Below are 26,168 nucleotides of genomic sequence, written 5' to 3' on the forward strand. Positions count from 1 at the left end.
TAATTATAACACATAACACATATGTATATACTTATATACTTCAGTTTCGTTACAAAACATAAATGACTAATCAGCCTAGTGGAAACAGGCAATAAGTGTAACAAAGAGGTTGTGGGTTTGATTCTTCTCTTTGACAAAATTTTGGAAAAACTACAATTTGTAATTTTAACAAACTCCACATGGATGCCACCTATCCCTCGCCCAGTCAGCCAAACAAAGAAATCCCCCACGTCCAGTTAGCCAAACAAGAGATAGGGGGTTCTGAAAACAGAATCCTTATTTTATAAGGGGAGATAGGGGGTTCTGAAAACAGAATCCTTATTTTATAAGGGGAGATAGGGGGTTCTGAAAACAGAATCCTTATTTATAGGGCGGTTTACAAAAAAAAAAACTTCAGGGGGGCAAAACCGAATGTCGCCCTAATGGCAGGGGGGTGAATTGCATTTAACCCTTAATTATTTGTTATTGATAAGCTAAACAATTTTGTTACATAAAATGAAATAAAACAAGTTGCTAAAGTTGTGCTCGTGATAGAAAATTTAACAATTAATTTTGAAAATTACTTTATCCACCCCCATGTCTTCTTGGTCACCTCTGGTGAAAAATCCAAAATACTCCTTACTTCGGAAATGCATTTCCGAAATGCAAAAAAATGCTGTTTTCGGATATGCATCTCCGGAAACGCCTTTTTTTTTCTTTCAAAATTTTGTCTTATTTCGGAAATGCATTTCCGAAAACAGCATTTCGGAAATGCATTTTCGAAATACTGTGTGTTTTGCAGATTAAGCAAAACAGCCCCCTCCCCCATTCATTTTACCCTAAATCATCTTCAAACTTCCTCTCTTCAAAATTTTTGCACACTACAGAAGCTGAATGAGGCCTCCAACTAGAGGACCAGGCAGTTGACCAGATCCTGCACACTACTGACGGTACGTTTCATTTTAATTGTTTCACATTTATTTATGTTTCGTATTTATTTTTAATACATTATCGTGTTTGTGTTTCAGAGTGGGATCATCTCCTACTTCCCCCGCATCCACGGCTTCCGCGTTGATCCTGAGTACGAGAACGCCATGCCCAGGGCCACCCGATACGTTCTCCAGAGGGGGAACAATGCAGTGGGACCATATCGTGGGTACCTCGACCGCACGATGCACGATGACATCAGTTGGAGGTCATTCAGCGACTACACTGATGTTGTCGCCTTTGACAGCATCTCGTTATATTCTGGCTGGTTGGCATGCGGGACCAACACCATGGTGCGGTATCTCCCTGAGCGGTGCATGCGGCAGTTTGGATTTGTGCAGATGATACCCAGGTCACCTTTTGAGGCTGCTCCCGACACAGTGACCCGAGGGCAACTCACTGGCATATTTGAGTATCGTCGCATGAAGGTCACCCAGGACTGGCACAGTATGGAGGGGTATCTCACATGTTTCTATCGGGTGTCATATCCTCTGATGACATTCGACGCTCCCGGCGCTCCTAGGCCAGCATACGAGGAGATCCTGGAGAACCAGCAGGCTGAGGATGACCATGCCATTGATCTCCTGCCGATCTGCCAGCGGATAGAGATGCTTGGGTGAGAGGCGTTGGATCGATGTATCATTGATCTGGCGGTCCAGAGGTAGTCGCCGTGGTGGAGAGGATCGTCGGTGATGCGGACCGTGCGGCGGCATACAGGGGCAGAGGAGGTCCCAGGGAGAGAGGGTTAGGCATACCCAGTAGGGGTTCGGGTTTATTATTTTCGTATTCAGATTATATATTTCGCACACTATGACTCCATCTGTATATATTATTTGAGTTTTATTTATTATATTAGTATTTTACGTTGATATGTCGTTTGTTTTGTTCGGCTTTTTTGTCTTGTATATATTATAAGTTTTGTATATATTTCGTACGGGAGTATTAGAAAAAGCATAAAAAAAAGAGACTTCTGCATAATTCGGAAATGCACTTCCGAAACACCCTAAAATCTGGAAAAAAAAAAAGGTGTTTTCGGAAGTGCATCTCCGAAAACTCCCCCATTTTGATGTTTTCGGAGATGCACTTCCGAAGTCTGGAAAAATTTAGAAAAAAAAACTTCGAAATTGCATTTCCGAAACAGAGATAAGGTGGGATATTCGCAGGGTATAGGAAGGTGGATAAAGACCTTAATTTTATTTACATGTACACATAGTCTAACACACATGTTTCAAATTTTTATCAAGTACAATAACACATGTATGCCATGTCACACATAACCATCACTGTAGAGTACTGACTTCAACTTTGTATACCTTGAGACAAATCAAATGAAGCCATTTTTGTCCCTGTCACGGTTTTTACTATTACATGATTGTGATGTTAATCATGTTATGTTATTATCATACATAGACAACTAGCTTCTTCAAACTTCAATTAATTGAAAACGCCTAAACTAACCTTATTAATTTGCGTATGAAATCATCTAAACTTGTTATTTAGAAGAATCCAAAACCATGTTTTGTATCCTTTGCCTCGTCTCTGTCTCTGAAGCTCTCTCTACTCTGTTCTTCAAATATGCCTCAAAGAACTCCTTATTCTCTTTCTCTAACTCTTTCCAAACTACATGCACATTAATTTATCATTAATTTACATGTTCAATTATCTAGATTATTATATGTAAAACAAGACAAGAGAACATAACATTGATGACATTATGGACATTTTTAGCATTAGAAGTTGGTATATGCTAACATATATACATACCACACCGCCTAATATTTTTATTGTGTAGTACTAATTATATGGTGATTAGTTAATTTGGTAAGTGATCATGACATATATAAAAATTTAATTTTATAAACTAATTATATAAGAGTTTGTAATTTTTAATTACCGGTGGAGGTGATAACTGGTTTGATATTTGCATGCTTGGAAAGAGCTTCCATGCATTCTTCTTGGCTCATGTTGAATAACATACACTCTTCTATCAAACGGTGCACCTATATACATATTAAAAAATTACATATAATATTAATTATGATCATGATTAATATTGAAGAAAAAAGAATTAAAATTAAATTAAAAAAAAAAAGACTCACCAAGTGGATATAAGCAGCAGGAGAGTCTTCCATGGTCTTTGACTATATGAAGAAAAAAAGAAAGAGAGGAAGATATATAGAGAAAAAAATGAGAGAAAGGACAAGAAAAGATGAACTAAAAAGAGAAAACCAGAAGAAGAAAAGAAAATGAAATGGTGGGACTTACAAGGAAGGTGGTTCGGCATAAGGTATAGATTGTTGTAAGATTATATAATAAATGAAAGAAATGGTAAACAGAAGTGGTTACAGTGAGAGATTGTATAAAAAAAGATTTAAGATAAAGTGGCAGATGAATTAATATTAGTATATTGTGAGGCATATGTAGTGGGACCCAATGTAGCACGTGGGAGAGAAATGGGGATTGGTGGAGAGGAGATTAGGAGAGATTCTATATGAGAAGCACCAAACGTAATTGTTTATTTCTTACGTGGCAATGGAACCCTTCTTCACGTGACACGTGGGACCCATTGGCTTATTGTATATCTTATGTGGCATAATAGTAGTAGGTAAGTTTGTCTATCTCGTTACATTTTCTTGCCTTGATCAAGATTCAAGAGTATATGTTTTGATGCATTTATTATTATAAAATTTTATGGTTGTAAGGAAACCGCTCCCATTTTTTTGGTTGTAAGTTTGTTTCTCTTCTTTGGTCTTAGTTATGTAAAATTTTAAATTACTCTTCTCCTATTCTTGATTGGTCCGATCTCTTCTCCATTGTTGCCATTGTCTTTATTCTTAATGTTATTTGATTGAATCGAAATAGGCTGAAATTTTAGGATGTTCCCCTTCTGTCCAAAGCTCCATTTCTTTAGCTGGTTACTCTTCCACAGTTGAATCTTATTTGAATATGCAAGATTTTGTAATACTGAAGAAATTTCATGTTCTTATTCGGCCTCCCAAAGCCCCTAATATTTTGGAGGTGATATGAAAACTCCCTCCTAAAAACTGGATCAAGATCAATTGTGATGGTACCTCTATTTCTCCTTTTGGTTTGTCCACTTGTGGAGGCATTATGAGAAATAATTATGGTAATTTTTTGAGTGCGTTTGCTTCTTTTTTGGGTGTTACTAATTCTCTCATGGCCGAACTTTCGGGTACCATGAAGGCAATTGAATTTGGTTATTATGAGAAGTATTGGAGCAATATTTGCTTGGAAACTGACTCTACAGCAGTGGTGAAAGCTTTTAAATCTCCTTTTTCAGTGCCTAGGTACATTAGAAATAAATGGCTAATCTGTATAAGTATAATTGTTAATTGTAATTTTGTAGTTTTCCATATTTACCGGGAAGGAATAATTGCTGCTGACACTTTTAACATTGGGCTGAATATTACTAATTCTATTTATTTTTCTTTCATCCCTACTAATTTAAGGGCTGATTTTGTTAAATATAGGATAGGGATGTCTTTCTATAAGTTTGTTTCCTCTTGATAGAGGTAAAATTTGAATATTTCTAATTTAGTTGGTGAGAATATTTTATTGGCTTAGTCGTCAGGATATTTTATAAGAAATTTTGGGCTCGAACATTTCCCGCCCCTCTAAATGTTAAACTTATTATGGATTGTCCACTAGATTAATAGCAACGTACAACTAAAAAATATTTTTGATTGATAGTTTAATTTTGAACTTAATTTTAGTTTTAGAATTTTAATTTAGAGATTTAAGTATTGCAAATATTAATTAAAAACAATAATAAACACACAAATAATATATTAATAAGTTTAAATTAAATAACTAATTATAAATATTATATATATCTTCTAAAATGGAATCTCCTTTATTTTCACGAGTTAAATATGACTAATTGAGACATACACCACACCACTAATTAATTTTGTAAAAATATAAAACTCTAATTTTTCATGTATTAAAAATGATTCTGAGTCATGCATGTTATGCGAGAATATATATTATATAATTTAAAAATTCATATTACATCCTCATTCAATTATAAATTTTAATCAATATATCATAAATATGGCATAAAAAAACACACAAATTATTTAATTATTATAAAAATAATAATTAGTCAAATAGCACTCCTGTAAAATGTTTTTTTATAGAGATGTATTAGTCAATTCTTGTAAACAGTTTAAAAATTATAGTATATATATATATATATATATATATATATATATATATATATATATATATATATATATATATATATATATATTTTGTAGTTTTGTGTGTGTTGAAAAATATCTTTATGATAGATACTGATAAAAAAAATGAAGCTTTATTTTTCCAATCCCATTATACATTAATATAGATAAGAGTCGTGTTGAAATTATAAAATAATTTAATATTTTGAGTTGAATTCATACCATAAAATTAAAAAAAAATAATAGTTTTAATGTTAACTTTAAATAAGTGAAACACAAAGAATTTAAAAAAATATCTATAGTTAAATAATATTTGTGGTATAATGTAAATGTTAATTGAAGGTGTAAAAAAAAAAGCAAAATAATATATTTATTTCATTATTGTAAAGTTTTTTTTTTATGGTCTATTTAGATATTATAAAATTAATACATTAAATATTATGAAAAATATATTATTTATTAGTACACTATTTATATTCAAGCAATATATTTTTATATTTCTAATAACACAAAGTAGAAATGTGTTTGACATTGTACCAAATAAAAAAGCATTTACTTGAGCAATATATAATATTTCTAATAACACTTTAAAATAGAAATATACTTCTCATGGTTATTTTTTATTGCTCCCACCAATAAAAGATTGTAATATATATTTTGAAGTATAATTACATCTAAGTATTTGAAATTATATGAAATATAATTTAAATAAAAATTGCAAAATCCCATGGGGCAAAACATCATATCAAATTTTGTGATAATCACCAATTTTCTCTGTGTTATTGTTGATATATTCCTACTCATGATTACACCCTTCACCATTGGACACAAACTTGAGAAAGATAAATATCAAAATATTTCACACAAGAATACTGGTCTCTTAAAAATACAAGAATACTGATCTCTTTGTTTCTGGATGAAAGTCTCTATCTTATGTTATTATCTTAAAAAAAAAAATCTCTTTCATGCTCATACATTAGTTACAGAGAAATTTGTATTACATGTTAAAGAGGAACTAGTAATAAACCCGTGCGTTCGCACGGGTTCTGATACGGGACGCGCATTTGTTTTAGATGTATATTTTTTAATACAAAAAAGTCTGGTACCCGTGAAAAATAAGAATTGAATGTATAGAAAAATATCTGGTACCCGTGAAAAAATAATAATTGAATGTATAGAAAAATGTCTGGTACCTCTGAAAGAAATAATAATTGAATTTATAGAAAAAATTTCGATACCCGTGAAAAAATAATAATTGAATGTTTAGAAAAATATCTAGTACTCGTGAAAAAATAATAATTGAATGTATAGAAAAATGTTCGGTATCAGTGAAAATAATAATAATTGAATGTTTAGAAAAATGTCTGGTACCCGTGCGTTCGCACGGGTACCCGTCGTTTTTGCGCATTTGAATTGAGAAAAATAAAAGATATTAATAAAAGACTAATGTCTGGTACCCGTGCGTTCACATGAAATTTAACCTGATTAATACGGTATTGATGTATTACCCGTGTGTTCGAACATGTACTGGTGTAGACCGTGGAATTATCACCAGTTTGATTTTGAAATTCAAATAAAATGGAAAACAGTTAAATTATTAAAAAGAAAAAATAAAAAAGTAGTCAAAGATAAATTTATAAGTTAATTAAATCAAAGTTTTGTTAATAAAAAAGTTTAAACACCAATTTAGAAAATAAATAATTGTGAAAAGTAGATAAAAATAAAATGTATTTCTCAAAACTGGTTACCCGTGCGTTTACAAAGTACTGACATTTACCCGTGCAGAGTACTGGTATGGTACACACGCTTTTGATAATAAAAAACAAAATTATTAAACCAAAATAAATAATTAATTTTAGGGTTAATACCTATTCTGCCCCCTGCCATATAGGGCGCATTTGAAAAACCCCCTGCAAAAAAAAAAGTTGCAAGAATTCCCCTAACATTTGAAGATTCTCTCGTTTTAAACCTTGTAAAATTTTTGTTTTTAAAACCAACCTTGCCATTTGAAGATTCACTCATTTTAAACCTTATAATCTTGTAGATTATGTCATTTTAAACCCTCTGGAATATGACAGGAAAGGTTGATTTTACTAAAAATAATAATTTACAGGGTTCAAAATGATAAAGTCTTTCAAGTGGCAAGGTTTATTTTCAAAAGAAAATTTTTACAGGGTTTAAAACGAGAGATTCTTCAATTGTTAGGGGAATTCTTGCAACTTTTTTTTTTGCAGGGGGATTTTTCAAATGCGCCCTATATGACAGGGGGCAAAATAGGTATTAACCCTTAATTTTAAAAGAAAAAAGTATGTAAAAATAAACATAATTGTATTATCTAAATAGTTTTATATCAATAATATATATTTTAATTTTTTATATTTTATTGTTACCCGTGTGGGCGCACGGGTGTTTGTGTATTACACGCGTGTTCACACGAGTATTGGTGTGTTACGCACACTTTTCTTTTCAACGTAATAAAATAATTTAAAAAAAATAAAATAAAATAAAAAGGAAAATTGCCACCCAAAAACAATTTATTATTCTTAAAAGAAATAATAAATTGGTTTCAATATTTTCTTAATATATAAATATATATTTTAACTTTTCATAAAATTGTTTTACCAAACTTTACATCAATAATATATAATTCAACTATTCATCAAATTGTTTTAGCAAAATAGTTCTCCACATATTTTTAAAAAATACTTAAGTAAACTCGAAGTGATCTTATATGTGCCATTTACTATTGTTTTGTAAAATTAACGGTTAAATAAATTTTTGGTTCCTATAAATATCTCAATTTTAGTTTTTAGTCTCTATAAAAAAAGTCGACTTTTCGTCCCTATAAAATTACTTTTGTACTCACTTTTAGTTCCTGTAGAGGGACCAAAAGTGAGTGCAAAAGTAATTTTATAGAAACCAAAAATAGACTTTTTTTTATAGGGACTAAAAGTAATTTTTAGTAATTTTATAAGAATTAAAAACATATTTAACCTAAAATCAATTAGCTTATTGGATTTGTTCGGCTGTAAAAACTTATAAGTTTAGTAAATGTCAAGTTTATTCTTTATGTATATGTTTTCATTAAAATGTAAGAGATATTGTTGAATTTGTATTTTAAAGTGGATTTGATGAAATGAGAGTCTAAGTTAGATATCTTAAACTTTATCTAACACAGTCAAGATCATTTTTATTGTGAATGTGCTTTTTCAATGAGAAATTTGGTCCTGTAAATCATGCAAGTAAAGCAACAATTGATTGATCTAGATCTCATGCTTTTCCATATCTCATTCTCAATGCCTTTGTGATTAGTGCCATTTCATTTTTCAGTTGGAATAAATTGATCGCCGGAAGAGAATGGAATGGCTTGCTCCCCTAACCTAAATGAAACTATATAGCTTTTTATTTGCATGATTATTGTTAGTAATTTATATGAGATAACATCTCATAATAATATTTTAGAACATGTTGGTATATCTTCCATGGTCAGTTTTTAATGTTAGAGTATCTTCTAAGATTAATTTTCAAATTTTATAGTTATTGTCATGATTTATCTCTATTTATTTAGGATAAGTCTTGTACCTCTGCAAATAGGGATTAATATTTAGTCTTTTACATCAAGTCAGTATCAACTTATCAAGTTATTATTATCAATAATATTAGAAGTTATTATTTATCACTTCATTTTATCTAATAATTGATTAAACCACAATTCAAATAATTCCAAGATTTTATCTAGAATAGGCAGGTAATGCCTTTTTTTAGGAACAAATAATTGATTAAACCACAATTCAAGTACATGATGTACCAGTAGGAATATAGTCACAATCCAAGAAACCAAGACCGTTCATTGGCACATCAGGTTCAACAAACTGTCATACAACTTGTGACCCAACCGACTTAGTGATCACACGGTTTCCACGAACTTCAGTTTCGGAGATGCTCACACCTTGGTTTCTGGAAATGTCTGAGATGTCGTCGTAGTTGAGAAGATCGACAGCTGTGTTTACTGCGGCTGTTGATTGCATGACAGAGGCGGGATTTCCTTTCTGGGTTTGTCCTAAGGTTTGATTCTCGGTTGCCTGCATGAGAGATGCGTCTCTTAGTTTGATGGGTTGTGATGCTAATTCTCCGGAGACGTTGAAAACGCCACCGTATTTGATATCTTGATGCTTCTTAGACGATATAAAGTATTGAAATATGATATAAAGTAATGAAAAAAACATCGATTGATCATCTTCGTCAATAAAAAAGTATCGCAGCTCAAAACAAAATTGCACTACTTGACATACCTGCATAGCTACCTCTATCTCTCCTTAATGGACTTTCCACATTTGTACAGTTACCTCTAAATCTCCTGAACTAAAAAAGAAAAAAATTAGATCAAAACAACATGAACATGGTTTAACAGTATATCAGTGGCAGAGTAGAACACCCCAGCGTAATCTCACTAGCTTACCCGGATTTGTTTGACAAATTTTAACAGTATATAAGGTCATGCAAATGTCCTTATTGCTGCAAAGTTGATCCTGCATTGCGATAGTAACTTGGTTGATTTCTAAACTGCTTTTCACAACCTCACTTCACAAGTCTGTTTGATAGACATGAGCTAGTTCTAGATTTATAATTTAAATTTCAAGTTGATATTAAATCCAATTCTAGATTCATAATTGGGTTGCCTTCATAATTTCAATGCACCACTAAGAATGTTCACAACCTACAAACAGGCAACAGCCACACATGTCATTTTCATATGCCAAAAGCAAGAAGTCCCACATCAGCATACAACCATCTCCAACCTATATAGGACAAATGCAAATTGCAACCAGATCAATACCTCATCATCATGCGTACAAAACTCTCCTAAAAAAATAAGCCAAGCACCAATATCAAACTTATCCAAGTAACTTCATGAGTCTACACTATGGGCTAAGATTGAAACCAAAATATCAAGGTGCAAAGAAAAGTGTTGGTCAGACATGTTGTTCATGTAATCACCAAGTTTCAATACACATCAATGAAATTCAAAGATTATGCAGGGTAAGTGTGTCAAGTTGGAAAAGTCATGTAATGTGGTTAAAAGCTTAAAAAACACACAATGGAACAAATCCAAATATTCAGCTCCAAATGCAAGGCAATTCAATGAATGTTCACAAAACAATGTTAAAAAATAGACACATCATGACTCAAACAGTTAAAAAAACCATGACAATATACAAAGCAGCTCAGGCTAACTTAGTTCACGGGTCATGCGTACATTAGTTGCCATGACAATACATTTTTGACTCACCTTAATGCGTATATTAATAAATTATACAGCCAGCAAAAGGAGTAACTTAAATTTAAATTAAAAATGATTAGTAGCAAAATTCAAAATCCAGTAGGGAAAACATGAAAGTGAAGAGTAGGAAAAATCGACAAAATGTCAGCATAAGTTTCCAAAACATGTGTATCAACTTGTAAGCTTTTAATATTCAATTGTATCAAAGCCTATAAGGTATATATGATAAAATTTGTAAACGTTTATGAAGTTACCAGCATCGGAAAGACATTTCACACAATTCACCACAAAAGTGGTTGCAGATTTTGGACAACATATCATATGCACTTCCAGGCCACTCTCTGCTGAGTTCTCTTACAGTAGTACTATCTTAATCTTTTCTTTCACCAATCTTAAGTTGATTGAAAAATCTAAAATCTGTTTAAAAATAATTCATAATGTCAAAAATAATTAAACACCATAAACCTTGATATTCAATTTTGCAGCATTGTAAAAATGAATGAAACACTTACCTGATTTCATAGGAAGTGGGCTTGAAGCCCTAATGAAGGTGCTGCTACCTTAAAGGGTGGCATTGAGTTAATTGTCGAAGACGGAATTCGACATTGATTATATTAGTATAATTCACAACCAACATAAGATGAAAAGTAAACCTTCAAAAAATTATTTATAACCTGCAATGCAACACATCTCTTTATGTTTCAAATGAAGTGAAGACCTTCAAAAAGCTAACAGAAGCTACCGAAACAATTTGTTTCGTATTTTTTGCAGCTTCGTATTCCTGAACAAATCATACAAACACCCCATAGTATTACATAGAAAAAAATATTGAACAGTGTGAAACTTATTAATCGGTAAACCAAATTGACCCTTCAGAAATTAACGAAAGATTAAGACCTTATAACGTTTAAATTTCAAAGCTTTATCAAAGTGGTTGTTCTACTTGAAGAATTATCCACAGTCACTCTGCAAAAAAAAACACAAACATGAAATTCAATTAAGTTCCAAACAACAACAATAGAAGATTCACAATTCATCATTAGGGTTTATGTAAAGGAATCAGAATTTTTAAGGGGAATGATTCAAATCATGGGCCTAATCTTTACTATAAATCACAAATAAACTTTGGTTCACAGTAAAGAGAATCTGATTCACATTTTTTCACAGCAGCAGAATACATAACCAAAACCCTAAAATTCCATCATCATCATCCTCATGTATATAAATTTTCCAAAAACAATGAGAAGAAAGAAAAAGAACTCAGTTCATATTCAGTAAATAGGATACAACACAAACATTCATGAAACCCTATTTTATCATCATCTTCCTCATTTTTTACACAAACCCTTCAGAAAATATTGAGAGAAGAAGAGAGATTAGAGAACTTAAAACACGATAAACAAAGAAAGATCTCACCGATTTGCTGTGACTTTGAGCGTCACCAACATCATCATCAATTTCTCGACCGTAACCCTTAGCAACAACCATCAACGGTTCAAAATCAACATCATGATATCATCAGCAAACGTGTTCATCATCGTCATCAACATCATGTTCATCTGCTCGGAAATCATCAGAAGAACGATATCAGAGAAAGAGAGACAAAAGAAAGAGGAAGAGGAAGAGGAAGAGAGAGGTAGAGAAAGAGAGAGAATGTTTTTCAAAATAGAAGCAACCCTAGGCACATAAAGTAGAAGCAAAAGAAAAGAAAAATGGTTAAGGCATCCACGTGGTTCACTAACAAAGCAAAGGGACAGTTCGGTCTTTTCCAGAACATTTAACTTTCTTATATTGTAGATTTACAGAACCATGCATTTTCTTCTTTATAATTATTGTTGTATCAAAAATACAAATTATGTTCTATATAAAAATGAATAATTAACTTTTAAAACAATTTCAAATAATAAAATAAAAAATTAATACCTTTAGGCATATTTGACAAAAATATGAATTATTGATATATTAATTGAAATATTATGCAATCAATATATTTGAGAGTCATTGTATAGTAAATCTACTATCTACTATCAACCTATTAAAAAAGAAGTCCACCATTCTACCCAAATTACCCTTTTGTTTCAACAATTTACAAAGTAAAAAGGACTAAATTGTCTTTTCATAATCCAACCATTTTATTCAACATCCAAACAAACCAAAATGCAACACATGTCCCCCAATCTTTCACTTTTTAAATTATCATTTTCCTTTTCTCTCTCCAATATTTTCACTTTCATCTTAATTTTCTCTCTCTCAATTTGCTCTTTTCTTTTTTTTTTAAACATAAATAGATTAATAAATTGAATTAACATAATTATTAAAAATATTATTTTCAAATGTCAGAATTATTCATAATTATTAAAAAAATATTTTCAAATGTCAATATTTCTATTTTCTCACTTAAAACTATCAACAAAATACATATTTTATTTAGCAATTATTTTTATTTGAGACACAAAATTCTGTCAAAATTTTTATTTTTCTCACGGGGCACTATCAATAAAATATCTACATTTTTATTTAAATACAATTTATATCATAATAAATAAATTTGAAACGGGACACAATTAGTTAAATTCACGCAATTTTTTTGATATATATTGCTTTCAACATGCATTTGAGTATAAAACCACCATACAAAATTATTCTAACCTATGCAAATGCATGAATATCATTATTCTTTATACAATTATATTTACCATTTAGTATTATAAATATCTAAATAAATTATATATATAATATCAAATAAATATATCCGTGCGACAGCACGGGTGATTTACTAGTATAAAAATAAAAAACTACTATAATAATGAAAAAGATTTAAATTTTAATTGAAAATAATATTCAAATTTTAAAATTGAATTTGAATATGGACTAATTTTTTTTACAAGACTTTAAAAAAAATTATTCACTATATTTCTGCAAACTTTAGGAGATGCGTATATCTCCACTCAAAATCTTTAAAAAAAATTTTTTTTTATAAATTTAACATTTTATTTGTTTAAAATAATGTATATCGAAAATAAAATAACGTGTTAAGTTAACAAGTGACTGTGTTTCAAATGAAATATTAAGAATTTTTCGGAGGCAATATTTTGAGTTGCGGAAAAAAAATGAACAATATTTTTTTAATAACTTGAAATTTTTAATTTTCTTATAATTGATTTTATAATATCATATAACAACTTTTTAACTATAATGATTTGAAAAATTGCAACCTCCCTTAGAGTATATCAGTTTTATCTAACTAGGTAAACAAATTTTGTGTGTATTCACATTTTATTTTCTTTTTCGTTTTTGGTTTGTTGTCATTACTTAACTAATTAATTTTGATTAATTTTAATTGAGATTATTTATTTTGATTCTCGCTGTTTATTTTATTGTCTCACACGTCAACATTATTGGTGTGATACATTATATCAATTTTTCCAATTTGAAAAGAAATTAAAAAATATTTGGTTAGAAAATATGAGATGTTTAAATAAATTTAAAAACTATTTTTTTATCTCATCTTATAATATTTTATAACAATTTTTGAATTATAACAAATCAAAAAGTTATTTTCTCCGTCAAAGTAGATATTCACATCTTATTTTCTTCTTCTTGTGATTTATTTTCAATATTTAATTGATTAATTTTTTATCTGATAGATTAATGGTTAGAATATCACTTACTAAAAAATCAAAATTATGTCTCTATACAATTATTAATTAAATTGACTTAACAAAACATACAACTATATTTATTAAAAAATTGTCAAATACAAACTTTATTTATTTATGTATAAAAATATAAAACACCAATACTTGTACTTATATTAAAACATGTATAATATCTTTTTGTGTTCGTCAGTTTTAAATTTATTTCTGATACATAAAACTAAGCTATTAATATTAAAAATATTTAAAAAATTATCTATCATAAAAGATTAATACAATTAATTGTTAAATTTAATTGTGAGTAATTAATCACATATCATATTATTAAAATTGAAATAATAGGTCACATAAAAAATGATGATTTGTGAAATAAGTATTAATTAACAACAAAAATAAATATTTTTAAAAAGTTCAAAATATTATAGTTAAAAGTATTAGATAAAAAAACATTAATATTTAAAAAGTAATAAAAGTTATTAATTTCTTAGTATGTTAAAAAAAAAAAATAACACTTAAGATGAACGGAGGGACTAGTAACTTTTTTATATTTGGATTATAGTGGAGAATATTTCATGTCATGACAGCAATGTGTTCGTTCATTTTTTTCCCAAGAAAGCAAACTTGTCTGTTTTTCTTTTGCAAAGAAACTCTTAATACACTTACAAGGAGAGAAAAAAAAGCCAAGGAAAACAATACCAATTGAATGTGATGAGGTTGTATACATGAAGTCAAGAATCAGATGTCCTAATGTAATAATGTAAATAAAAGAAAAGAATATGCATGTAAGATGTAATGTGTAACCCCATTTATAGAAGGGCTATCTCATTGAATGTGGTGCTCAATCTAGAAGTTAGTTGAATTTGGCTGGCTAGTATTCGAATTTCAATATTTAATGATGAAATGGTTTGTGCTAACTTTGAAATTGAACATGGAATAATTTAAGGCTCTCTTTCTTCAATACTATTTTATTTCTATGTGCACCCTAAAGGAGTGTCGTTGACCAAATATCACTTCAATGTGAATTATAAGACCTATCCCATAGTAACACACATAGTAATACTTTTTACTCTTTCATTTCTGCAATAACTCACATATTTAAAAGAAAAATTAATGATTATTTAATTTTCAATGTAATATTAATTATTATTTTTAATTATCTAAATAATAATAATGCCTGCATTACCTCAAAATCACTATCATTCATTTCTTATTTGATAAAAATAATTTTGTAAAATGAATTATTCTGAAATAATTAAATTGATCTAATATTGTGTAATAGTTGGAACAAGTAAAATAAGAATTAATAGTTTTACACTGTCATCCAATAGAAAATCATAAATATACCATGTCATTAAATTTTTTTAAAATAAAAAAATAGTTTAATTTGGTTGACAGCGTAAACTTCATCATCCTTTTTCTTTTAAAATAATAAATTTAAATTTAGAAGTCACTCCACTAAAAGAAAAGGAGTGAATAAATTTAAATTGAGAAGTGGTTCCACTAAAAGAAAAGGAGTCAATTAATAAATCAGGCACAAGAGTCGTCAATATAAATTATTAGACGCATTAACCAATATATTATAATCTTTGATTTATTTTGTTTTAAAAAATAAATAAAGGTTTTAAATATCTTTTTGGTATTTTATTTTGATAAAAAAATTTAGTCCATTTATTTTAAAATTAAGATTTTGAATTTTCTAGTTAACCTGTTTTGAGATTTTTTTGGTCCCTAGATGTGTCATATTCATTTAATATGTGACTTGACATGACAAATCTCATGTAGCTTCAACTAAGTAAATAAGTCCATACCACTTATTAAAAATAGAAATTATAATTAAACTTGAACAAATAAATTAATATTACAAAATAACTTTTGAAACAAATAAAATAGCAACTTTTAGAAAACCAAAATATGTTTATGCTCTCTTGTTATGAACTCTAATTTTAAGAACTATATAGTCAAAATTGGAGAACCGTCTTCATATTAGCAACAAATCATGTTTGATTGAATATGAACGTAGACCATGATTTGTTGTTGCAAAGTCCTCTTAAGGATCTTTACTCATTCTTGAACCAACCACATTATCATAATCAAAATACTTTAAAATTTCACACACAACGATATTCACTCGATTGTAATTAAATTCCCTTGTTCTAGTCTTTAAACGATTGAAGGATCTATTAACTCCACGATTTCATCCTCAACGATCTTCACTCGATTCTACTAAAAATTTTCGAAGAATATTTTTTTTCCTTCACTAAATGTCAATCTCTAGAATTTAGAATTTAGAACCACAATTTGATTCTTCAATATGAAAAACAAAACAATCTTCACCAAAACATTAGAACATCGACCTCACAACTATCACTCACACCCGCATTAGAGTTGAGTAACCACAACAATGGTATTTCTAGCTAAAGATTGAAGATGAAGATTCTCAAGAGATAGGTTCTTTCTTCAGAATAGGGCAAGATGGCGTTCTTTCTTTTGCTCTCGAGCCTATGAGCAAGAACTGCATCTGCCCAATTTTTAGGAATTTAGATTATGAAGGAACCAGACAACAAGTATGTCTGATCTTGAAATTGTGTTATAGTAGCCTTTTCTTGGAAACAATATCCGCCCTGAGGTGCAGTGAAATAACCTAATGTTTAGTTGAATGACTCCTACAATGAATGGAGAAGGGACGAAGTAGGTAGAATCGGCGAGGAAGGAGTGAGCAAGAGTATCAAGATCAAGTTCATTATCTTCGTAGTTTTGATCAAATTCTTCCTTAAAGTAAGGTAGGTTGCAGATGTTTGCAAACTCCTCAAGAGAGAGGGTGATGAGATATTTTTTGATTTTAGATTGGATGATCCCATTTGTATAAGTGAGGTGTGCATATAAATTTCTTACAAGATCGAGATACCTTTCTGTTGGTTTTTCTACGACAAAGTTTTTCAACCCTGCAAAGTTGAATGCTTCCATCAAGGAGTAATGTTTGAAGAGTTCTTCATCTAAGTAGTGAATGGTGAACAGTTCTCTATCGGAGTAGTAAAGGTTGAAGTTGGTTTCTTGAGTTAAGCTTAAGAAATCCTCAGAAAAGTAGGATGGTGATGGTTGGGAAGAACGAGTTCTTTTTTGTGGCCATTTTTTATAATGATAATGGTGATGATGAGTTATGAACGGAAAAAGTATTTTTATGCAAGCAAAAAGTTAGAAATGATGTAGTGAAGAAAGATGGAAGATAACTCTTTATATAGCCATCATTTAATTGATTGGCCAATCGATTAGTAATGGTAGTTTTTGAGAATTTTCTGTTGCAACTATCCGTTACAACATTAACTCCTTCAACTATTCGTTGGGTAGTTGTTCAACGTCGAATTTTCACTGTTTTAAATATTCTAATCGATTAAGGCAATCAATTAATTTTCTTCATTTGGGCTTCCTTGGTGCACTGGTTTGTTTGTTGGGCCTTGCTGCTTTCTTAATACTTCCAATTCATATTTTTGATACCCCTAAACTTAAATACAGTTTAACACACTTATTTTTATAGGTTATAAATAATTAAATAAAGAAATATTTAATATGTTAAAGAGTTAAGAATAATTATTTGAAGGGGTTAATAAGATTAACTGATTATGTCAATATTAAAATAATTTCACTTGTCTTCAAGAAATAATTATTGGTAAATATTTCCCATGTGGGATTAACTTCTCATGGTGTATCCTTCTTATCACATTGTTGGATGCGAGAGTTGGCAAATAAACAGATAAATAAGTTCATCACATAATTATTTACTTTATTCATCATCATAGATCATTATATAGAGAAACTCTCAAATAGTGTTGCTTTGGTCATAGTTTGTTGACATATGTCATCATCGTTCATCTTCAAGGATCAAAGACTTAAAATGTATACTTTTAGAGTATACTTTTGCTTTCTTCTTAAAATGATCTTTCTCTAGAGTTCTAGACCGCATTGCCTGCAAAACAAGTAAATATGTTATTTTAATTTTTCTTTTTATCTCCTATCTTCCATGTATGGTGCCTTTGAGCATGTGTTATCTTCTTCATTGGAAGACCATTCTCTATTTCTCCCCAAGGTTGAAATCATTCCTCTTCTTTATTCAACTTGTTGAAGAACCTTCTTCGTATTCTTTATTGTTATTTAAACATGAGGATGTTGGTTGAATTGGAACATGATATGATATGAGTGATGATCTTCCAGTTTAATCTTTTAATTACAATGACTTCTATGATTTCCTTATCTTTGTTAATATATAAAATTAAAGTCTTTGTATTCCGATTGTCAACCAAATTATATGCAGCAGATTGATGGATGTCGAAGGAATTTGAGTTGGTGTTATAGATAGTAGGATGCTTTTGAAGACTTCAATTTCAACAATAAATGGCATATGTTATAATATATTCAAAAAGGCATTCGAAAAAAGACATTCGAAGAAGTCATTCAAAGAGTCAAATATTGACACATTGCGTCGATCAAGCAAACAACTCCTACAAAGAAGTTATCAGAAGTTATTAAAAGTAGTTATCCAAAGGGACATGTGTCAATATTAGATTAATGAAGTTATTAAATAAGCCACTTGTCAAAATATTAGATATAGGAAGTTATTTTTTTCTATAAATAGTTTTAATTACCATATATTATGGGTTGGATCCTATTTTCTGAAAACCTTGTAAAACCCACGCCGCGGGGGCAAACGGGTTCAGGGGTTAACAGAGATGGATTCCGCCCATCCTTTACATTTCCAACCAATTTAAGATTATTTTGTTTATTTTCCTTTTTCTCTTGCAATTCTACATTTATTTTCATTTCCTTTATTTTTCTTTCTTTTGAATGGTCATTTAAGTGTTATTTCTTTTAAGTTCTCGTGAGACAACTTGTTTTATAAAAGTTGTTGGAATCAATTCTAACACTAATAAGAGCATGATTTTGTTCTTAAAGAATGCATGAAGTGATATCATAAATCGCAAGACATGAACGAATATTGTAAACGGACTTTTATCCAGTCCTAAAGTGTTGATGGATAATGATTGTTTATATTACCAAAAATAGGTGTAAACACTCTCTTGATTTTTCTTGAAATTCATGAAGGTTTATATCTTATAGATTTAAGAGTTGGAAAAAATTCAATTCTTAATTCTCAAGATAAATGTTAGTAACAATTAAAACTTTGAAGAAAAGAATTTCTTCGCCTCATGTGTTCATATCCTCCGACTTGATACTTAGAGAAACTTCATATATCTTTTCCAAAGTATCATATATCTTTTCCTGAAATTCATGAAGGTTTATAGCTTATAGATTTAGGAGTTGGAAAAAATTAAATTCTTAATTCTCAAGATAAATGTTAGTAACAATTAAAACTTTGAAGAAAAGAATATCTTCGCTGCATGTGTTCATATTCCCCGGCTTGATACTTAGAGAAACTTTATATATCTTTTCCAAAGTATCGTACATTTCCTTGGGGTTTTACAAAACAAAATTTATAATTTATCTTTGGTTAAAGAGATTTTTTCCATTTCTTCTTCATTTATTTGATGAGTAGGGTAAATCAGACCATTGAATAGGTTTATAAAGAAAACACATGTATATAAAAGAAAATAAATTTTCAAAAGGTGGTGGTGAATTTTGAAAAAGAATCTTGTGTCGGAAGTCATCTTCCTCCTGAGACTATTAGTCCTTAAATAAGAGTTAGACTCTAATGCCACTTGTTGAACTTGAAACTTCACACACAAGTGGGGGGGAGTGAATTGTGTTGTTTGGAAACACATGGTTTTCAAAACTTTTTGAGATTAAAATGAAAATTTGAAATACAGTACTTTTCTATTTTGAAGCAGCAAAATATAAAAATAAAGTGCGTAAAGTAAAAGAGTTAAGGGAAGAAGAAAAACACCAAGAGTTATAGAGGTTTGGTAAAAAAAATAAAAGACCTATTCCTCTCCCTAAGTACTGATCTTGAGAGTTTCCATTATATACTTGAAAGTTTTTAGTAGGTAAAGAAAACTATTCGATTTATTGATGAAATGAAACAAAGAATGAGACCTCTATTTATAGGCTTGAAATCCTCCAAAAGAGGAAATAACATTAAATCCAAAATGATCGTTACTAATCAATTAAGTCAATCAATTAGTTCATTTAAATATAACAACTATGAGTTCTGAAATAGGAAATAAATGATATATAGTTGTTGATAATATATTGAGTGAGTTCAAATTGCCTTGTTCCTCAAAAGCGCGCTAATCTAACTGATTGACATAATCGATTAGATTCTGTCAAAAAATATTTTATGGCTTTTTGAATGCTCCCGTCATTTTCTATGCAACTTCTATATATACTTCTCAAGGTTTATTCTTTTCAAATAATTTTATAAAAAGTTTTTAAGCGTGTGTGTGTGTGCGCGCGCTTATAGTCATTTACTTCTATAAAGAAAGAACTTTTGCCTTTACAAAAGTTTCACTCAGTTACTAAATTGGGAGATTAACTCCTTTAAGCCTTTCTTGATATATTCTTCTGTGTTGACACTTGCTTTGAGATTTCTTTTGAGGATTTTGATGTAATCTGTTTGTTTTCCTTTGTCTGCAACTACGTTAGATGTTTGAAGCTTTATCTATGTCTAAAAAAATTTCAATCTTTATCAAACTCATGGCTTTCATCTTTAACCGCATAAGTGCATTGGTTGACTTTCTTAATTGTTGCATCTTTATTATATTGAATGATATCTTTCTTTTCTGATCTTTTACAATTTTCATCATGTTGCTTCTTTATCATACTGAATATCTTTACAATTGTCATCATCAAAACAAAAACATATCACCTGCAAAACAAGGTTCCACAGTTGTATATTATTTTTGTTTTGTTGATAAATGTTGATAAATGTTGTTGTATGTTGTTGTTTTGATAAATGTTTCTCAAAAAATCTAGTTGAGTTTATTTTATTGTTTGCATATTGCTTGTTTCACTAACTCTTCACTGAACATGCATTCATTTAAATTGATTTAGAAACTAATAATCTGAAAATTAAGTTATATTTGAAAACCAACTTAGATCAATCAATATTTTTCAAATTGCCTTCATCTCGTAATTCATCTATTTTAAGTTATATGCGAGATGCATGTAGTTCAAAAAACAGTGGTTCGTTTAAGTTTGTTTTCAAGAATAATTTAATTTTTCAGATTTTTATCTTCTACATCAATTTTAATGGTTGTATATGTTTAGTGAGGTGTAGGAAAAACAAGCGATCCACATATTTTATAATAAAATCTGGTACACATACCACAATAGTTATCTATTGTAACCATGGTGAAATGTTAATTTCATTCTAAATAAATTGTTGTTGTTGGGTTTCAAATCCGTGACCTAAATATATATCACATCAGTTGTTTATGATAATCGTTGTGATAGGTAACGTGTTACCTAGTTTATCACCACTCTCACACGTCCTTGGTGGAAACCAACATACATACAATTACACGTTACCTAACAATATTCGTACAACCGTCATTGTATGTATATCACAACCGTTATCATATGTGTTTCCATAGTAGTGTACTTTCATACCTTTTACTTTGGAAAATTTTGGTTTTCTAACATTAAAAACTGTGAATTTTTTTATAGAGTATAGAGGCTTATGCATAGGAGTGGAAATAGGCTAGGTTAGGCTAGGCTTTAGAAGGTCTGAGCTTGGCCTACGAAAAACTTAAAAGGCCTAAGTCTGGCCTATGGTCTATCATAGGCTCAGTTTTTTGGCCTGCCTTGACCTTTTTAAAAGTCTGGTCTGGCCTGAAAGCCTATTTAAAAGTCTATATTTCATTAAAATTTTCAATTAATCCATATTACTTAAGAAGCCTTATAGATCGGCCTATATATGCACATATAAGACGACCTATTTAGCCTTTGTTCTCATATATATGCATACATAGGCTAGCCTAATTAGCGTTTTTCTAATATATATTCATACGTGGGCCAAACTATTTAGCATATTTCTAATAAAAATATATATATATATATATATATATATATATATATATATATATATATAAAAATATAGGCCGGTCTATAAGATTTCATAGGTTTTTTTTAATAGTCTAAGTCTAACCTATTTAATAAAATAGACTTTTAAAAAAGCTTAAGCCTAACCTCTTTATTAAATAGGCCTGATCTGGTCTGACCTTAAGTAGGCTAGATTATAGGTCCCAATAAGTCTGTCTGACCTATTCTCACCTACTTATGCATAACAAAATTATGTTTCATAAGACAATGAATTATAATTTTTTAAAAATTAATTTAATTATAATAGCATTGTCCTATATAATCTTTACAATGTATTTTAAATATAAAAAAAAAATTAAATTATTAAATGTTAAAGGCTAAAGGCGGAATGTATGATTAGTAATACAAACATAATCAACCCTAATCTAAGGTCAGTGTTTGAGATAATATATAATACATTTAAAGTGAAAATGACAATAATGCAGACCTTTTTAGATAGTAATGAGTCAAAGTCCAACATCGAAGAACTTAAAATAATTGGAATATTATTACTTTAATGAAATTTTATATTAAATTAATTAAAGAAAGAAGAAAAAAAAAAGGCAAAAGACTAATTAATAATTTATTAGGGGCACAGCTAAAGCACACCATGATTCAAATGATTTGGTGATATATATATATATATATATATATATATATATATATATATATATATATATATATATATATATATATATATATATATATATATATATATATATATATATATATATATATATATATATATATATATCAAGTGAGAGCATTTTTAAATGAGAGATGAGAGAAAGAAATATCAACCATTGGATTTATCAAGAGAGTGAAATTAATAGTCTCATTAATGTAGTAACATTCTCTCTCTTGATGAATCTAATGGTTGATATTTCTTCCTCTCATCTCTCATTTAAAAATGCCTTCACTTGATATGCTCCATATATATATATATATATATATATATATATATATATATATATATATATATATATATATATATATATATATATATATATATATATATATATATATATATATATATATATATATATATAGGGAACCTATCAAGTGAGTGCATTTTTAAATGAGAGATGAGAGGAAGAAATATCAACCATTGGATTCATCAAGAGAGAGAATGTTACTACATTAATGAGGCTATTAATTTCTCTCTCTTGATGAATCCAATGGTTGATATTTCTTCCTCTCATCTCTCATTTAAAAATGTTCTCACTTGATATGCTCCCTATATATATATATATATATATATATATATATATATATATATATATATATATATATATATATATATATATATATATATATATATCATTACACCCTTTGAGTTTCTTATGCATCTGGCAAAATTTCAAATATGCCCCCTTCTTCATGTTAGAGAATATGCTTGGGTATATTTACGAAATAGCTTAGCATCAGAATGTTTCGTAGATGTACCTACGGAAGTATCTGATATATTTTGGACCAACATGATCACTCTCCTATTTTGTTACATTTCCTCTTCAACACTCACCTCTCCACAACCAAAAAACCCTACATCATCAATATTATTTATCACTCTAAAACTCCAATTTTTTAGTGCAACAAATCAAAGGGAGCAAAAGAAGACTGGATTTCAAGTAAATAATCATCTTTGTCCATTGCATTGGTGACAATAAGCATCAATATGAGTACAACGTCGGTTGGTATGTCACAACTGTCGCCTACTCCGATGGTAGAACACTCGGGGGGACTTCAAACTCAACGAGTACACCTCGCTCGACGCTTTCATTGACGAAATTCACTACCGCCTACCTTACGGTGACAAACGGAAGGTTGTGAAGCTCGAGTATCGTTCACCTTCATTTGACAACGGAGGAAACATCGTTTACAACAACATTGAGCTCAAGAACCGAGAATAAATAATGTATACTATTTATTTATATTAATTTAAAATCCAAAATTATTATTTTTTATATATTAAAACAAAATATATAATATAAATTTTTTTATAATATTAAATCTATGTAGACATTTGTGGCATGATTTTCACGTATCAAGTTTGTGGCGTGATTTTCACGTGGTAAATTTCTAACACATATCATACCAAACCTGCATTTAATGTAGAATGTTGTGTCATGAAAATCACGTGGCAAAGTGTTGCGATGTAAAAATCATGTGACAACTTTGTGGCATGAATTTTACGTGGCAACTGACAATTTTTTTATAATGTCTGTGAATTGTGGCTAATAACAATTTTTTAATGTCTTTGATTTTGAATTGTGCAGGATTGAGACAGCATGAGAAGCGTGGTTGGAAATTATGCTGAACATTTTGAAGACAAAACTCTCCTAAAAGGCAAAGGCATTTGGATGGAGAATGATGCTGGATATACTTCCAACAAAACAGAAGCTTAAGAGGAGAGAATTGTCTTTAAATGAACATGAAATGGTGCGTACTTTATGTTTTTTAGCTGAAGAAAAATTACAACATCTTCTCTATTCTGCAAGTGCTTAAAAGTGGTGTGGTGTGGAGTAGAATACAAGATTGGTTGTCATTGCAAGTAGCAGTCGGTTTGGAGGGAGCGGAGCATTTTGAGGAATTCTCTGAGTAATGTAGTGGCAAAATTGCAGCGAGGTAAGCAACTATGTTATGGATAGCAACTTGTTGAAACCTGTGGATCAAAAGAAACAACATCCTATTTAACAATGACATATGTAATGTAAACGATAGTGTAACAAATGTAAAGATTACAACTTGAGTGTAGTATGTCTTAGGGAGTAAGAAGAATAGCTATCAAACTTTTTATAATTGGTGGAAGAATCCTTTGAATTTCCTAACTGATTGATGGCGTTTGTGTATTAGGGTTGAATATCCTTTGTACTCCTTCAATATACAAGTTTATTGATAAAAAAATTAAATTTGAAAATAAAAGAAGATAATCGAACATCTTAGCTTCTTTTGTATCTCAAATTTACCATTCAATTCAAATATTTTAAGTATCATAAGATCAAAATAAGAAAAATCTAAATGGATGCATAATTTACTTCCCACCGTTCTCACTTCTATTTATCATTTATCTGCCAAAGTTTAACAAGGCAGCGCAATTGCAACCTAGCAATGTTAGATTCTACACATAGTTAACTATTATCTTGGTATCACATTCTTTTTCAAATAAAATAAAAAAATAAACCCTGATAAGAATTTTATAATACATAATGCAGCCTCATAGAAACTTTCTCTTTTTTCTTGATATTGTATGATTCTGCATCCCATTTGAATCCATATATAACATTGGTTCATTCTTCACTAAAAAGCCAGAACCCGGACCCGAACTTGAACCAGAACCACGAGACATCTTAGAAGGTCCATTAGAATTTCCAGGAAATGCTAAACTCAAAGAAGTTAGAACAAACTCATTTGGATTAACACTTTCCGTATCATAACTATTGTTACAAAGAGTTGTGTGATTCTTTTGATGATTTATGCGTGATTCAACTATCCTTGTATTTGATGAACCTATTGAAGAAATTTTCTTCTCATTTGATTGAGGACTAGACAAGGATAAATCACACGAAGGTTCCATTGGATGATCAATTTGCACAGATGGTTGGAATTTTCTTATTAGCAATTGAACTTGATTTCTTGCTTCATCTCTTTCTTGACAAACACTCTTCAATAATTTGTATAATTGTTTAACAGTTTCTTCGTATTTCTTTATCTCAGCATTTGCTTCCATTTTTGATGATATCAGTTCAAGCCTCGTGCTTAGAAGTTGGTTCTTGATCTCATCAATGCTCTATCATTAAAAAAAAACATATAGTTCAATCAGACCGGTTTGTCAGAGAATATAAAAAAAAAAACAATTTTAATATTTAATAATTTAATTTTTTTTAGATAAAAAAAACTGAAACTATTTTGTATTTGTATTCACCTCGTTTTTCGAAGAAATCATATTTATAGCTAGCTATCAATATAATTTGTTGCTTGTGGAAACACTAATTCAAAGATTCATGTATGTTGCTGATATAGGTAAGTGAATTATAG

At 29.6% G+C, this 26,168-nt stretch overlaps 2 protein-coding genes and 1 long non-coding RNA gene across 6 annotated transcripts; all 3 read right to left on the minus strand.

The window, feature by feature from the left end:
* Positions 1-2,176: 2,176 nt before the first annotated feature.
* Positions 2,177-3,319, minus strand: LOC131622921 (uncharacterized). Of its 3 annotated transcripts, none has more exons than XM_058893932.1 (4): positions 3,232-3,319; positions 3,066-3,107; positions 2,861-2,966; positions 2,177-2,586 (listed from the first exon to the last, which is right to left on the minus strand). In XM_058893932.1, exons 2-4 carry the CDS (start codon positions 3,096-3,098, stop codon positions 2,459-2,461), a joined length of 267 nt encoding a protein of 88 aa, XP_058749915.1. In that variant the 5' UTR covers positions 3,099-3,107; positions 3,232-3,319; the 3' UTR covers positions 2,177-2,458. The 3 variants fall into 3 exon arrangements, with proteins under 3 accessions (XP_058749915.1, XP_058749914.1, XP_058749913.1); XM_058893931.1 differs by lacking the exon at positions 3,232-3,319 and having other exon boundaries at positions 2,177-2,312; positions 2,425-2,586; positions 3,066-3,225; XM_058893930.1 differs by lacking the exon at positions 3,232-3,319 and having other exon boundaries at positions 3,066-3,224.
* A 5,795-nt stretch (positions 3,320-9,114) lies between these two features.
* Positions 9,115-12,102, minus strand: LOC131622882 (uncharacterized). Of its 2 annotated transcripts, none has more exons than XR_009290031.1 (7): positions 11,347-12,102; positions 11,124-11,230; positions 10,962-11,009; positions 10,704-10,866; positions 9,628-9,967; positions 9,461-9,525; positions 9,115-9,250 (listed from the first exon to the last, which is right to left on the minus strand). It is a non-coding gene; the product is annotated as an uncharacterized LOC131622882 (long non-coding RNA). The 2 variants fall into 2 exon arrangements; XR_009290030.1 differs by having other exon boundaries at positions 9,461-9,530.
* A 13,219-nt stretch (positions 12,103-25,321) lies between these two features.
* On the minus strand, positions 25,322-26,168 carry LOC131622883 (uncharacterized). Its single transcript, XM_058893901.1, has 2 exons — positions 26,056-26,168; positions 25,322-25,920 (listed from the first exon to the last, which is right to left on the minus strand). Exons 1-2 carry the CDS (start codon positions 26,074-26,076, stop codon positions 25,348-25,350), a joined length of 594 nt encoding a protein of 197 aa, XP_058749884.1. The 5' UTR covers positions 26,077-26,168; the 3' UTR covers positions 25,322-25,347.

The sequence above is a fragment of the Vicia villosa genome, unplaced genomic scaffold, assembly GCF_029867415.1.
Source record: "Vicia villosa cultivar HV-30 ecotype Madison, WI unplaced genomic scaffold, Vvil1.0 ctg.000045F_1_1_1, whole genome shotgun sequence".
In the NCBI taxonomy this organism is placed as follows: domain Eukaryota; kingdom Viridiplantae; phylum Streptophyta; class Magnoliopsida; order Fabales; family Fabaceae; genus Vicia; species Vicia villosa.